At 42.9% G+C, this 13,546-nt stretch overlaps 1 protein-coding gene across 1 annotated transcript in view; it reads left to right on the top strand.

Moving 5' to 3' along the window:
- The window catches only part of acsl2 (acyl-CoA synthetase long chain family member 2), a 72,176-nt gene that overhangs the window by 55,542 nt on the left and 3,088 nt on the right, over window positions 1-13,546 (top strand). The window contains exons 16-20 of the mRNA XM_067413037.1: window positions 4,341-4,429; window positions 4,653-4,769; window positions 6,409-6,552; window positions 6,656-6,757; window positions 11,776-11,847. Of these exons, the coding sequence (XP_067269138.1) occupies window positions 4,341-4,429; window positions 4,653-4,769; window positions 6,409-6,552; window positions 6,656-6,757; window positions 11,776-11,847 (524 nt within the window). The remainder of the gene's footprint in view (window positions 1-4,340; window positions 4,430-4,652; window positions 4,770-6,408; window positions 6,553-6,655; window positions 6,758-11,775; window positions 11,848-13,546) is intronic.

The raw sequence follows: 13,546 nt of genomic DNA, 5'->3' as shown, positions 1-13,546 counted from the left end.
ACATTCTTCATTTTTACATTTTTAAAAACACATAATTTAGTATGTTTATAAATCCATTTACCTTGTGGACACACACACACACATATTCAGACACATTTTGAACGCGTATCTCAAACTCTTCCCTAAACCTACCCATTTGTGTATTATAAAACACAGGATATAACAGGCAGATACGACTGCAGGCACAATTTATTCAGAAAGTACAAATACTCCAAGTGTTCAGAGGACAAACGATTGAATTGTGTGAAGAAAATCCCCAAAAGCGATCAGAACGTCGAGTCCATCCGCCGAAGTTTAACACATTTCAAATATTGCCGCCGGAAGTAACGTCACGTCAGGTTTGACATCATTGGCTCTTGTGTGTCTCGTGACCGATTGCGTCATTCCAAAGAGTCGTGTGTATCATTTGAATGACAAATATTAACAAGTGCGTGTGTGTTCTGTACACAAAGAGATACGATCATCATTACAACGACTAAAACATTAAGATCAACTCTGTTCTTCACATGAAGATATCATATGACTTCAGAAGACTTGGAATGCAACATGACTTAATACTTCTATACTGTTTTTTGGTCTGTTTTTGAAATAAATACATGTGACGGTACATTTATTTGCCTGTTACGTGTTTTATATTGTTGAGAGTGGGTAGATTCAGGGTAGGAGTGGAGTTAGTTGATCCAAAATATGAAATTAGGCTATAATATTAATTCTGTGAGATTAGGTTGGCGGAATCACATGACGTAGACATACACGCGGAGATGATGGTTCGTTTAGGCGTAGACATACACGTGGAGATGATGGTTCGTTTAGGCGTAGACATACACGTGGAGATGATGGTTCGTTTAGGCGTAGACGTACACGAAGAGATGATGGTTCGTTTAGGTGTAGACATACACGTGGAGATGATGGTTCGTTTAGGCGTAGACATACACGTGGAGATGATGGTTCGTTTAGGCGTAGACATACACGTGGAGATGATGGTTCGTTTAGGTGTAGATGTACACGAAGAGATGATGGTTCGTTTAGGCGTAGACATACACGTGGAGATGATGGTTCGTTTAGGCGTAGACATACACGCAGAGATGATGGTTCGTTTAGGCGTAGACATACACGTGGAGATGATGGTTCGTTTAGGCGTAGACATACACGCAGAGATGATGGTTCGTTTAGGCGTAGACATACACGTGGAGATGATGGTTCGTTTAGGCGTAGACATACACGTGGAGATGATGGTTCGTTTAGGCGTAGACGTACACGAAGAGATGATGGTTAGTTTAGGTGTAGACATACACGTGGAGATGATGGTTCGTTTAGGCGTAGACATACACGTGGAGATGATGGTTCGTTTAGGCGTAGACATACACGTGGAGATGATGGTTCGTTTAGGTGTAGACATACACGTGGAGATGATGGTTCGTTTAGGTGTAGATGTACACGAAGAGATGATGGTTCGTTTAGGCGTAGACATACACGTGGAGATGATGGTTCGTTTAGGCGTAGACATACACGCTGAGATGATGGTTCGTTTAGGCGTAGACATACACGTGGAGATGATGGTTCGTTTAGGCGTAGACATACACGAAGAGATGATGGTTAGTTTAGGTGTAGACATACACGTGGAGATGATTGTTCGTTTAGGCGTAGACATACACGTGGAGATGATGGTTCGTTTAGGCGTAGACATACACGTGGAGATGATGGTTCGTTTAGGAGTAGATGTACACGAAGAGATGATGGTTCGTTTAGGCGTAGACATACACGTGGAGATGATGGTTCGTTTAGGCGTAGACATACACGTGGAGATGATGGTTCGTTTAGGCGTAGACATACACGCTGAGATGATGGTTCGTTTAGGCGTAGACATACACGCGGAGATGATAGTTCGTTTAGGCGTAGACATACACGCGGAGATGATGGTTCGTTTAGGCGTAGACATACACGGGGAGATGATGGTTCGTTTAGGCGTAGACATACACGCGGAGATGATGGTTCGTTTAGGCGTAGACATACACGTGGAGATGATGGTTCGTTTAGGCGTAGACATACACGAAGAGATGATGGTTCGTTTAGGTGTAGACATACACGTGGAGATGATGGTTCGTTTAGGCATAGACATACACGTGGAGATGATGGTTCGTTTAGGCGTAGACATGCACGTGGAGATGATGGTTCGTTTAGGCGTAGACATACACGTGGAGATGATGGTTCGTTTAGGCGTAGACGTACACGAAGAGATGATGGTTCGTTTAGGCGTAGACATACACGTGGAGATGATGGTTCGTTTAGGCGTAGACATACACGCGGAGATGATGGTTCGTTTAGGCGTAGACGTACACGAAGAGATGATGGTTCGTTTAGGCGTAGACATACACGTGGAGATGATGGTTCGTTTAGGCGTAGACATACACGCGGAGATGATGGTTCGTTTAGGCGTAGACATACACGCAGAGATGATGGTTCGTTTAGGCGTAGACATACACGCGGAGATGATGGTTCGTTTAGGCGTAGACATACACGTGGAGATGATGGTTCGTTTAGGCGTAGACAGACACGCAGAGATGATGGTTCGTTTAGACGTAGACATACACGCGGAGATGATGGTTCGTTTAGGCGTAGACATACACGCGGAGATGATAGTTCGTTTAGGCGTAGACATACACGTGGAGATGATGGTTCGTTTAGGCGTAGACATACACGTGGAGATGATGGTTAGTTTAGGCGTAGACATACACGAATAGATGATGGTTAGTTTAGGCGTAGACATACACGCGGAGATGATGGTTCGTTTAGGCGTAGACATACACGTGGAGATGATGGTTCGTTTAGGCGTAGACATACACGTGGAGATGATGGTTCGTTTAGGCGTAGACATACACGAGGAGATGATGGTTCGTTTAGGCGTAGACATACACGCGGAGATGATGGTTCGTTTAGGCGTAGACATACACGCGGAGATGATGGTTCGTTTAGGCGTAGACATACACGCGGAGATGATGGTTCGTTTAGGCGTAGACATACACGTGGAGATGATGGTTCGTTTAGGCGTAGACATACACGTGGAGATGATGGTTCGTTTAGGCGTAGACATACACGCGGAGATGATGGTTCGTTTAGGCGTAGACATACACGTGGAGATGATGGTTCGTTTAGGCGTAGACATACACGCGGAGATGATGGTTCGTTTAGGAGTAGACATACACGTGGAGATGATGGTTCGTTTAGGCGTAGACATACACGCTGAGATGATGGTTCGTTTAGGCGTAGACATATACGTGGAGATGATGGTTCGTTTAGGCGTAGACATATACGTGGAGATGATGGTTCGTTTAGGCGTAGACATACGTGGAGATGATGGTTCGTTTAGGCGTAGACATACACGCGGAGATGATGGTTCGTTTAGGCGTAGACATATACGTGGAGATGATGGTTCGTTTAGGCGTAGACATACACACGGAGATGATGGTTCGTTTAGGCGTAGACATACACGCGGAGATGATGGTTCGTTTAGGCGTAGACATACACGCGGAGATGATGGTTCGTTTAGGTGTAGACATACACGTGGAGATGATGGTTCGTTTAGGCGTAGACATACACGTGGAGATGATGGTTCGTTTAGGCGTAAACATACACGTGGAGTTGATGGTTCGTTTAGGCGTAGACATACACGCGGAGATGATGGTTCGTTTAGGCGTAGACATACACGCGGAGATGATGGTTCGTTTAGGCGTAGACATACACGTGGAGATGATGGTTCGTTTAGGCGTAGACATACACGCGGAGATGATGGTTCGTTTAGGCGTAGACATACACGTGGAGATGATGGTTCGTTTAGGCGTAGACATACACGCGGAGATGATGGTTCGTTTAGGCGTAGACATACACGTGGAGATGATGGTTCGTTTAGGCGTAGACATACATGCGGAGATGATGGTTCGTTTAGGCGTAGACATACACGTGGAGATGATGGTTCGTTTAGGCGTAGACATACACGTGGAGATGATGGTTCGTTTAGGCGTAGACATACACGCGGAGATGATGGTTAGTTTAGGCGTAGACATACGTTTGATTTGCGCTCAAGAAACATTTCTTATTATTAATGTTGAACACAGCTGCCTATTATTTTTTGGATTCCTTCTTTTTCAGGATTCCTTGACAAAAAAAAGGTCAAAAGAACAGCTTTAATTAGAAATAGAAATCTTCTGTAACATTATAAATGCCATTGTCTACACTTTTGATCCATTTATTTTATGCTTACTGACTCCACACCTTTGAACTGTATTGTACTTTCCGTATCCAGTGTATTTGGCCTGGCCTTACAGCAGTCTGATGTGTTTCAGGTCATGTCGGCGCTCCTTTACCCTGTGCTATGGTGAAGTTGACCGACATCCCAGACATGAACTACTATGCCAAGAATGGAGAAGGAGAGGTCAGTATCTTGATCACAGTGAGAAAGGAACCCACCAACATATGTGGAAACTTTTTCTGCTGTCGTGAGTAATTGTGCAAGTGATTTGTAACACAGGCCTTTGACAGTGCTGTTAGTAAAAACAACACACTGTGTAAGGGCTTCTGGGAAAACTTTTGACTCGGATGTTAATTGAAACGAATGGATTAGCAGTTGAACACTGTGTTGTACATGCATGTGGCAGATCTGTATCCAGGGCCACAGCGTCTTCCGAGGGTACCTGAAGGATGAAGAGAGGACGAGCGAGGCTCTGGACACAGACGGATGGCTTCACACTGGAGACGTAGGACAGTGGCTGCCGGTGAGACTTCATCCTCCAGAAGCATTGAACACTTCAAATTAGATTTATTGCTACTTCAGATTACTTAACAGTCACTTTTAGCAATCATGCAGTCACAGAATTTAATTGCAAAATAGAAAAGTCTGCATTATCGGCAGCTTGTGTATTTTTTTTTTTTTTTATATAACTTGTGTTTCTTTCTATAACTTTTCTGTAAAAAGTTCCAACATGTGGCCTATTTGAGTAACGGACAGGATAATATGTATATTTATAAGTGATCTACACTTGTCTATTGTCTTTTTTACCTGTTTGCTTCCAAAAGGTGTGAGACACAGACAGCTGTGCAAGCGACCCAACATATTTACATGTTAAAGTCCCCCTGAAATCAAAATGGAAGTTTTTTTGGCTTTTAGTGTGAATATGTTAGCCTTACCGTTACCCGGTCCAGAGACAAGACAGTACAGAGCGGAGCATGTGATTGAGAATGAACATTTTTCCACAGAAGATATATTTATATAAGAGAATTTCATGTTTATTGTTGTTTATGAAACAAATTGCCTAACCTACCATTCAAATACTATATGTAATTCTGATATACTGTATACTGAAGTGAATATTTGCTAGTCCCCATAATGCCTGGTTTCACCAGTGGATTAGATTTAAATAATGACATTATTATAGTGAATATGGACTTTCTAGTGAATGCATTCACTGTTAATACACTGACAAAACAATATTACAACAATAGACAATGATATAATTGAATTGTAAAGATGTGAAATAATATTTTTTAACAAAATGTATAGTGTAAAGTCTGTCTGTGACCGTGTGCGAGCTATTGTGTGTAACTCAGTTCTGTATTTTCAGCAAAGCAGAATTGAGATTTTCTATGCTGGTGTCACCATTGCTTGTGCATAATTACTAAGAGAGCGGTTATGGTCCCCCATGCACAAAGTATTTAGAGATAATTATATAATTAGTGTTAGTGACATAGCCTGACTAGCCAGACACACATCAAGATGTTTGGTCTGGAAACTCACCATTGACAGCTCAATCTGAAGGGCGGGATAAACGGTTATCTTTCAAACTCCCTCTGCACGCGATAGGATAGCGCTACAACCAACCAGAGCAACGAAGGTGAAGCAGAGCTTGTTGACAGATTAAACTTTTCGCGGTAAAACTCTGAACATATCTTCCCTTCTTAAGAATGACTTCAGTGCCGTTCTTTGTTCTTTTCTCAGAGAAAAGCTTAACTCCAAGTCTTCCAGAGTCGCGGTCAAAGCTGACCGTTCAGAAGACCGCCGCCGTTCGGTAGTTTCTGTGTTTACTAGAAGCACGCAAACGCAACTCGGCCGTCATTATGTTAAGCCCCGCCCACCGACTCTATCCAAGTGTGATTGGCCTGGCAAGAGTTTGGCATTTACATCTCAGAAGTGTATTGAGAGTTGCTAGACGACACTCGCGGCAAATTAGATTTGCTACCGCTAGGGTGTGTCTAGATTTCTAGGCTATTAGTGACATATCTGCAGCAAATGACAAAAATGCCCTCCAGGATAGTCATTACAGCCTGTTTCTATGCGGTATATATTTTCCTTTTAAGAATTATACATTTTTTACCATGTTCTGAATGAGATCCTGTGTGAACATTCATCTTTTTTAGAATGGGACTTTGCGCATTGTAGACAGGAAGAAGCACATTTTTAAGCTGTCCCAGGGTGAGTACATTGCTCCAGAGAAGATCGAGAACGTCTACACTCGCTGCGTTTCTGTTCTGCAAGTCTTCGTGCACGGAGATAGTCTACAAGTAAGCAAATGCATTTAGGTATTTTTCTGTATCATGTTTTAACAGTACTTTTCAGTTTTTAGTGCAGTGAAACTGACACCGTCCTTGTCCTTCTCTGTTTTAGTCTTATCTTATAGGGGTTGTAGTTCCAGACCCGGAGGTGTTTGTCGACTGGGCCAAAGAAAGAGGGATAGTCGGATCTTATGAAGAGCTTTGTCAAAATCCTGTGAGCTTTAATGCCGTACACAGTACATTCTCATTTCTCAAACTTATTTTTTGGCGAACAATTTTGTCGTCAAACTATGTGAACTCTTTCCCCGCCGTTGATGGAAATTTCTGGTAACCCATATTTTCACTTTCATACGGTAGGGGTCGTTCTGAATTCGATAAAGATATAGGGCCCTATATTCACGATCCGAGTGCATGGTCTGAAGCGCAGGTGCACTTTTGCTAGTTAAACGACGGGAAAAATGGTCCACAAGGGTTGTCCCTAGTCTCTTAATGAGTCATGGGTGTATTTAGGGTGTAACATGCAATAAACCAATCAGAGTCGGATCTCCCGTTCCCTTTAAAAGCCTTTAAAATTTGTGTGCGGAAAGACTTTTTGCACTTTGCACTTCTACAGAGAGGAATTCTTTTATTTTTCCTGTGTGTGTAATAAGCAGAGTGAAAGCACATTGTGCTCCACCTAAAAACGCACATTACTAATGCAGCCTTTAAATAGCACAAAAAATACTGCACTATTGGCGCGAGTGCATTTGCTATTTAAACAATTTGGCGCTGGTAGTGAAAATGATAACTGCGTCGGGCTGAGACTAGCAAAAAACACTTGTGTTGCACCTTACATTTACATTTACATTTAATCATTTAGCAGACGCTTTTATCCAAAGCGACTTACAAAAAAGGGTAGAGCAATAGAAGCAACGAAACAAACAAGGCCAACAACCTGAAAGAGCTGTAAGAAATCTCAATTAATTAGCACAGTACACTTTTTATTTTTTATTTTTTTTATTTTTATTTTTATTTATTTTTTATAGCCAGCTACAACAAATACTCACGTACGGAAAATACAGAACACTGGATTTTGATATCTATGATAACAACCCATTAGGACTAAGGCTGTTGCCCCAACTGTTGTCGTTAATGCGGATTCAGTGGCCCAATGGGTTGGTTTTGTATGGCATTCTAGCTAAACACGCAGCAATAGCCATCGACAGCAAAAACTCACGTACGCAAAATACAGAACACTGGATTTTGGTAGCTATGATAACTATGTAACATACCCGCCTGAAGGCACAAATCCGGATGAGAGACGTAGATATGATCCAGGAGTGTGCGCTTTTTGGTCGTTGCTGTGGTGATCAGTAAGTGCTATTCTGTATTGGTCAAGTGCAATTGGAAAAGATGTGTCTTAAGATGTTTTTTAAAAATGGCTACAGACTCGGCAGCACGAATTAAGATCGGCAGGTCATTCCACCAGGTGGGAACGGTCCACGAAAATGTCCGTGAGAGCGATTTCATGCCTCTTTGGGATGGAACCACGAGGCGCCGCGCATTCGCAGAACGCAAGCTTCTGGAGGGTGTGTAAGTCTGAACAAGTGAGTTTTAGGTATATTGGTGCAGAGCCAGTGGTTGTTTTGTAGGCAAGAACTAGTACCTTGAATTTGATGCGAGCAGCCATTGGCAACCAGTGCAGTCTGATGAAGAGAGGCGTAACATGCGCTCTCTTCGGCTCATTAAAGACCACTCTCGCCGCTGCATTCTGGATCAGCTGCAAGGGTTTGATAGTGCATGCTGGAAGCCCAGCCAGAAGAGCATTACAATAATCCAGTCTGGAGAGAACAAGAGCTTGAACCAGGAGTTGTGCAGCCTGTTCTGATAGGAAGGGTCTAATCTTTCTAATGTTGTATAAAGCAAATCTGCAGGACCGGGCTGTTGCACTAATGTGGTCAGTGAAGTTTAACTGGTCATCAATCACAACTCCAAGGTTCCTGGCTGTCCTTGATGGAGTTATGGTCGATGAACCAAGCTGAATGGAGAAATTTTGATGAAGTGCTGGGTTGGTTGAGAAAACAAGTAATTCTGTCTTTGCAAGATTGAGTTTAAGATGATGCTCTTTCATCCAGTCAGAAATGTCTGTCAGACAGGCAGCGATACGAACACTGACTGTAGGATCATCTGGTTGAAATGAGAAGTATAGTTGAGTGTCATCAGCATAGCAGTGATAGGAGAAGCCATGTTTCTGAATGACAGAACCTAATGATGACATGTAGATGGAGAAGAGAAGTGGTCCAAGGACTGAGCCCTGGGGAACCCCAGTAGCTAGATGCTGTGACTTAGACACTACAACTCTCCATGACACCCTGTAGGACCTACCAGAGAGGTAAGACCTGAACCACTGGAGAGCAGATCCTGAGATCCCCGTCCTCTTAAGTGTTGACAGGAGGATCTGGTGGTTAACTGTGGCAAAAGCAGCAGACAGATCCAGCAGAATGAGCACTGAGGATTTGGAAGCTGCTTTTGCCAGTCTCAGTGCCTCAGTTACCGAGAGCAAGGCAGTCTCAGTCGAATGGCCGCTTTTGAAGCCGGATTGGTTGTTGTCTAGGAGGTTGTTCCGTTCAAGAAACATAGAGAGTTGATTGAACACAACTCGCTCAAGGGTCTTTGCGATGAAAGGCAGAAGGGATACCGGTCGGTAGTTTTCTAAAAGTGCTGGATTCAGAGAGGGTTTCTTAAGCAGTGGGGTTACCCGAGCCTGCTTAAATGCTGTGGGAAAGGTTCCCGTGTGAAGAGAAGTGTTGACAATGTGAGTGAGTGCAGGAGTGATTGAAGAAGAAATAGCCTGAAGGAGGTGAGTGGGTATAGGTTCAAGTGAACAGGTAGTAGGGTGATTGGAAAGGATGAGTTTAGAAATATCTGCCTCGGAGAGCGGAGAGACGGATGGAAGCGTGTTCGTGTTAGTTGTTGAGATGTGCTTGTCAGTTTGTGGTGAGGAGAACTGTTTGCAGATGAGAGATGTTTTGTTTGTGAAAAATGATGCAAAGTCATCAGCTGTAAGAGTTGATGAAGGAGGGGGAAGAGGAGGACAAAGGAGAGAGGAGAATGTTTTAAAGAGTTTGCGAGAGTCAGAGCAATTGTTGATTTTGTTGTGGTAGTATGTTGTTTTAGCAGTGGAGACATTTGTAGAGAAAGAAGAGAGAAGAGACTGATACAAGGTAAGGTCAGTATAGTTTTTAGATTTCCGCCATTTCCGCTCTGCCGCCCTGAGTCCAGAGCGATGTTCCCGGAGAACTTCAGACAGCCAGGGGGCAGATGGGGTGGGGCGGGCTGGTCTGGATAAAAGGGGGCAAAAACTGTCTAAGGAGGATGTTAGAGTGGAGCAAAGAGTGTCGGTAGCACTGTTAGTGTCCAGTGCTGAGAACTGAGCAGGTGGAGGGAGTGAAGATGAAACCATAGTGGATAGGCGAGAGGGAGAGAGGGAGCGTAGATTATGGCGGAAGGTAATCTGTGTAGGTGTACGTGTTGTATTAGGAGTCAGTATGAGGTTTAGAGTGATGAGAAAGTGGTCTGAGGTGTGTAATGGAGTAACTAAAGTGTTGTCCGTGGAGCAGTTGCATGTGTAGACGAGGTCTAATTGGTTACCTGATCTGTGAGTAGCCGTAGTAGATACTAACTTAAGGTCAAGTGTGAAGTCTGCAGCTAGGTGTTTATCAAGATGGATGTTGAAGTCACCAAGCAGAATCAGTGGAGTGCCATCCTCAGGGAAGCTAGAAAGTAACACATCCAACTCCTCCACAAAGTTACCGAGGTGAACTGGAGGACGATAGACCACTACCACATGGATTTTAACAGGGTGAGTAATAGTGATTGAGTGCGATTCAAATGAATTGGCCGGTAGAGACGGTAATGGATCAAATTTCCAATCATTTGAGATAAGCAAACCAGTACCCCCACCCCTCCCAATAGGCTGAGGAGTGTGTGAAAAAGTTAAATTGGTTGAGAGGGCTGCAGGAGTGGCAGTGTCCTCTGGTTTGATCCAGGTCTCAGTTAGGGCCATGAGGCTGAGCTGAGAAAGAGTCCCAATAGATGAAATAAAGTCTGCTTTGTTTACAGCAGACTGGCAATTCCAGAGACCAATTGGAATAGAGAGTAAAGTAGCAGAGGATGTTAGGATATAGCGCAAATTATTAGGATTGCGGCATCTCTTGCGTACAGAGCGTGATTTACGAGTGCTTAGTAGTTATAGTTGAGATTTGAAAGCACATGGTGAATACAGATCAGAGAAAAGGCCAGATAGGAATTAGAAAAGAACCGAACACAAATAATGAAAAGGAAGAGGATACTCAAGTGCCTTGCAGGGGTCCTTGCTCGAGAGGAGTTGCACAGGGAAGAGTTGAAGTCTTTATACTCGTAGGTCTTCACACAAGGAGGGCTTCCCACTGCCGCTTCCGCTGCCGCGGACTATCACGCTATTTATACTCACCTGAGTATCGTTATTGAAAGCAGCTGGGAACGCCCCCAACAAACTCACTCCCAACGTGGCAATGACCAAACAAATGCTAACTCCACAAATGCTAATTCCCACACACACCGCAAGAATACACCAAAACTACTAATACACACCTCTGCACTACACAGACACACTTATCCAACAACAAATGAACAAACAATCAAAATGAGAAAAGTTACAAACACTTACACAGTAGTTGTCAATCAGTCAATCAATGCTTCACCTCTAGCCAACTGCTAACAAACACACAAGGCTTTTAATACCTCGCTGGCCACGCAAACACTCACCACGCACCTGCCGTAGCATTGAGCTGGGTGTGTGATAGAGCCCGGGAGTCTTTCAGGAAAACGTGATTTTTCTCAGCTCTTTGTTCAAAATGTTTAATGAAACTAACTCACAGTCAAGTGCTGATAAAAAAAAGGAATGCATGAAGCTAGAATAAAAAGATTATTTTTTTATTTTTGTAAAAAAAAAATTATTAATACTTTTATTAATAATACATTTTTATTTAATTTATTGATACAACTAAATATTGTAATGAATTTTTTTTTTTTTTGATTATCAAAAATGCTGGTGCTGGCTTGCAACTTAAAAAAATAAAGCTGCGGGGGAAAGAGTTAAACATATTCATTACAGCTAACACTTGTGCACACAGTTTCTCAACTTAGCATGAGATCTTTAAGCTGAATAACATGCTCATGAGGTCCATGAAATGTCTTTTCATCCTGTGGTAGGATGTGAAGAAAGCCGTGCTGGAGGACATGACGGCAGTAGGGAAGGAGGCTGGACTGAAGTCATTCGAGCAGGTAGATCTTCAGAAGCATTCTGGGTTATTTACAGTTTAAATCTCTTTAAACCTTTGAGGTCAGACAAGAGAGAAAACTTGAACACACTGGAGAGCCGCTTTATAGTAGAAAATTAATTATAAAAAAGTAATTTATAAAAAGTTAATTTTAAACGTTATAAATAAACTTGTAACTAGGATTGGACTGCTGAATTGAGGGTATTTCAAACATTTTTTACCCCTAAGCGAAGAACAAAAAAAAATGAAAGAGTACACTCACCTAAAGGATCATTAGGAACACCTGTTCAATTTCTCATTAATGCAATTATCTAATCAACCAATCACATGGCAGTTGCTTCAATGCATTTAGGGGTGTGGTCCTGGTCAAGACAATCTCCTGAATTCCAAACTGAATGTCAGAATGGGAAAGAAAGGTGATTTAAGCAATTTTGAGCGTGGCATGGTTGTTGGTACCAGACGGGCCGGTCTGAGTATTTCACAATCTGCTCAGTTACTGGGATTTTCACGCACAACCATTTCTAGGGTTTACAAAGAATGGTGTGAAAAGGGAAAAACATCCAGTATGCAATAGTCCTGTGGGCCAAAATGCCTTGTTGATGCTCAAGGTCAGAGGAGAATGGGCCGACTGATTCAAACTGATAGAAGAGCAACTTCGACTGAATTAACAACGAGGTATGCAGCAAAGCATTTGTGAAGCCACAACACACGCACAACGTTGAGGCGGATGGGCTACAACAGCAGAAGACCCCACCGGGTACCACTCATCTCCACTACAAATAGGAAAAAGAGGCGACAATTTGCACAAGCTCGCCAAAATTGGACAGCTGAAGACTGGAAAGTCTGATGAGTCTCGATTTCTGTTGAGACATTCAGATGGTAGAGTCAGAATTTGGTGTAAACAGAATGAGATAATGGCTCCATCATGCCTTGTTACCACTGTGCAGGCTGGTGGTGGTGGTGGTGTAATGGTGTGGGGGATGATTTCTTGGCACACTTTAGGCCCCTTAGTGCCAATTGGGCATCGTTTAAATGCCACGGCCTACCTGAGCATTGTTTCTGACCATATCCATCCCTTTATGACCACCATGTACCCATCCTCTGATGGCTACTTCCAGCAGGATAATGCACCATGTCACAAAGCTTGAATCATTTCAAACTGGTGTCTTGAAAATGACAATGAGTTCACTGTACTAAAATGGCCGCCACAGTCACCAGATCTCAACCCAATAGAGCATCTTTAGGATGTGGTGGAACGGGAGCTTCGTGCCCTGGATGTGCATCCCACAAATCTCCATCAACTGCAAGATGCTATCCTATCAATATGAGCCAACATTTCTAAAGAATGCTTTCAGCACCTTGTTGAATCAATGCCACGTAGAATTAAGGCAGTTCTGAAGGCGAAAGGGGGTCTAACACAGTATTAGTGTGGTGTTCCTAATAATCCTTTAGGTGAGTGTTTATCAGGGTCTTAAAGGGACAGTTCACCCAAATTTTTTTGTCATTACTTAACCTCAGGTTGTTCCAAACCTGTATGAGTTTCTTTATTCTGCGGAACACATAAGAAGATAATTTGAAGAATGTTGGTAAGCAGACCGGTAGCCATTGACATTACCAGCATTCTTTTAAATATCTTCTTTTAGGTTCAGTAAAAGAAAGAAAGAAACTCATACAGGTTTGGAGCAACATGAGGGTGAGGAAAG

The sequence above is a fragment of the Pseudorasbora parva genome, chromosome 13 (genome assembly GCF_024679245.1).
Source record: "Pseudorasbora parva isolate DD20220531a chromosome 13, ASM2467924v1, whole genome shotgun sequence".
NCBI classification, from domain to species: domain Eukaryota; kingdom Metazoa; phylum Chordata; class Actinopteri; order Cypriniformes; family Gobionidae; genus Pseudorasbora; species Pseudorasbora parva.
This window is presented reverse-complemented; position numbering and strand designations above follow the sequence as displayed.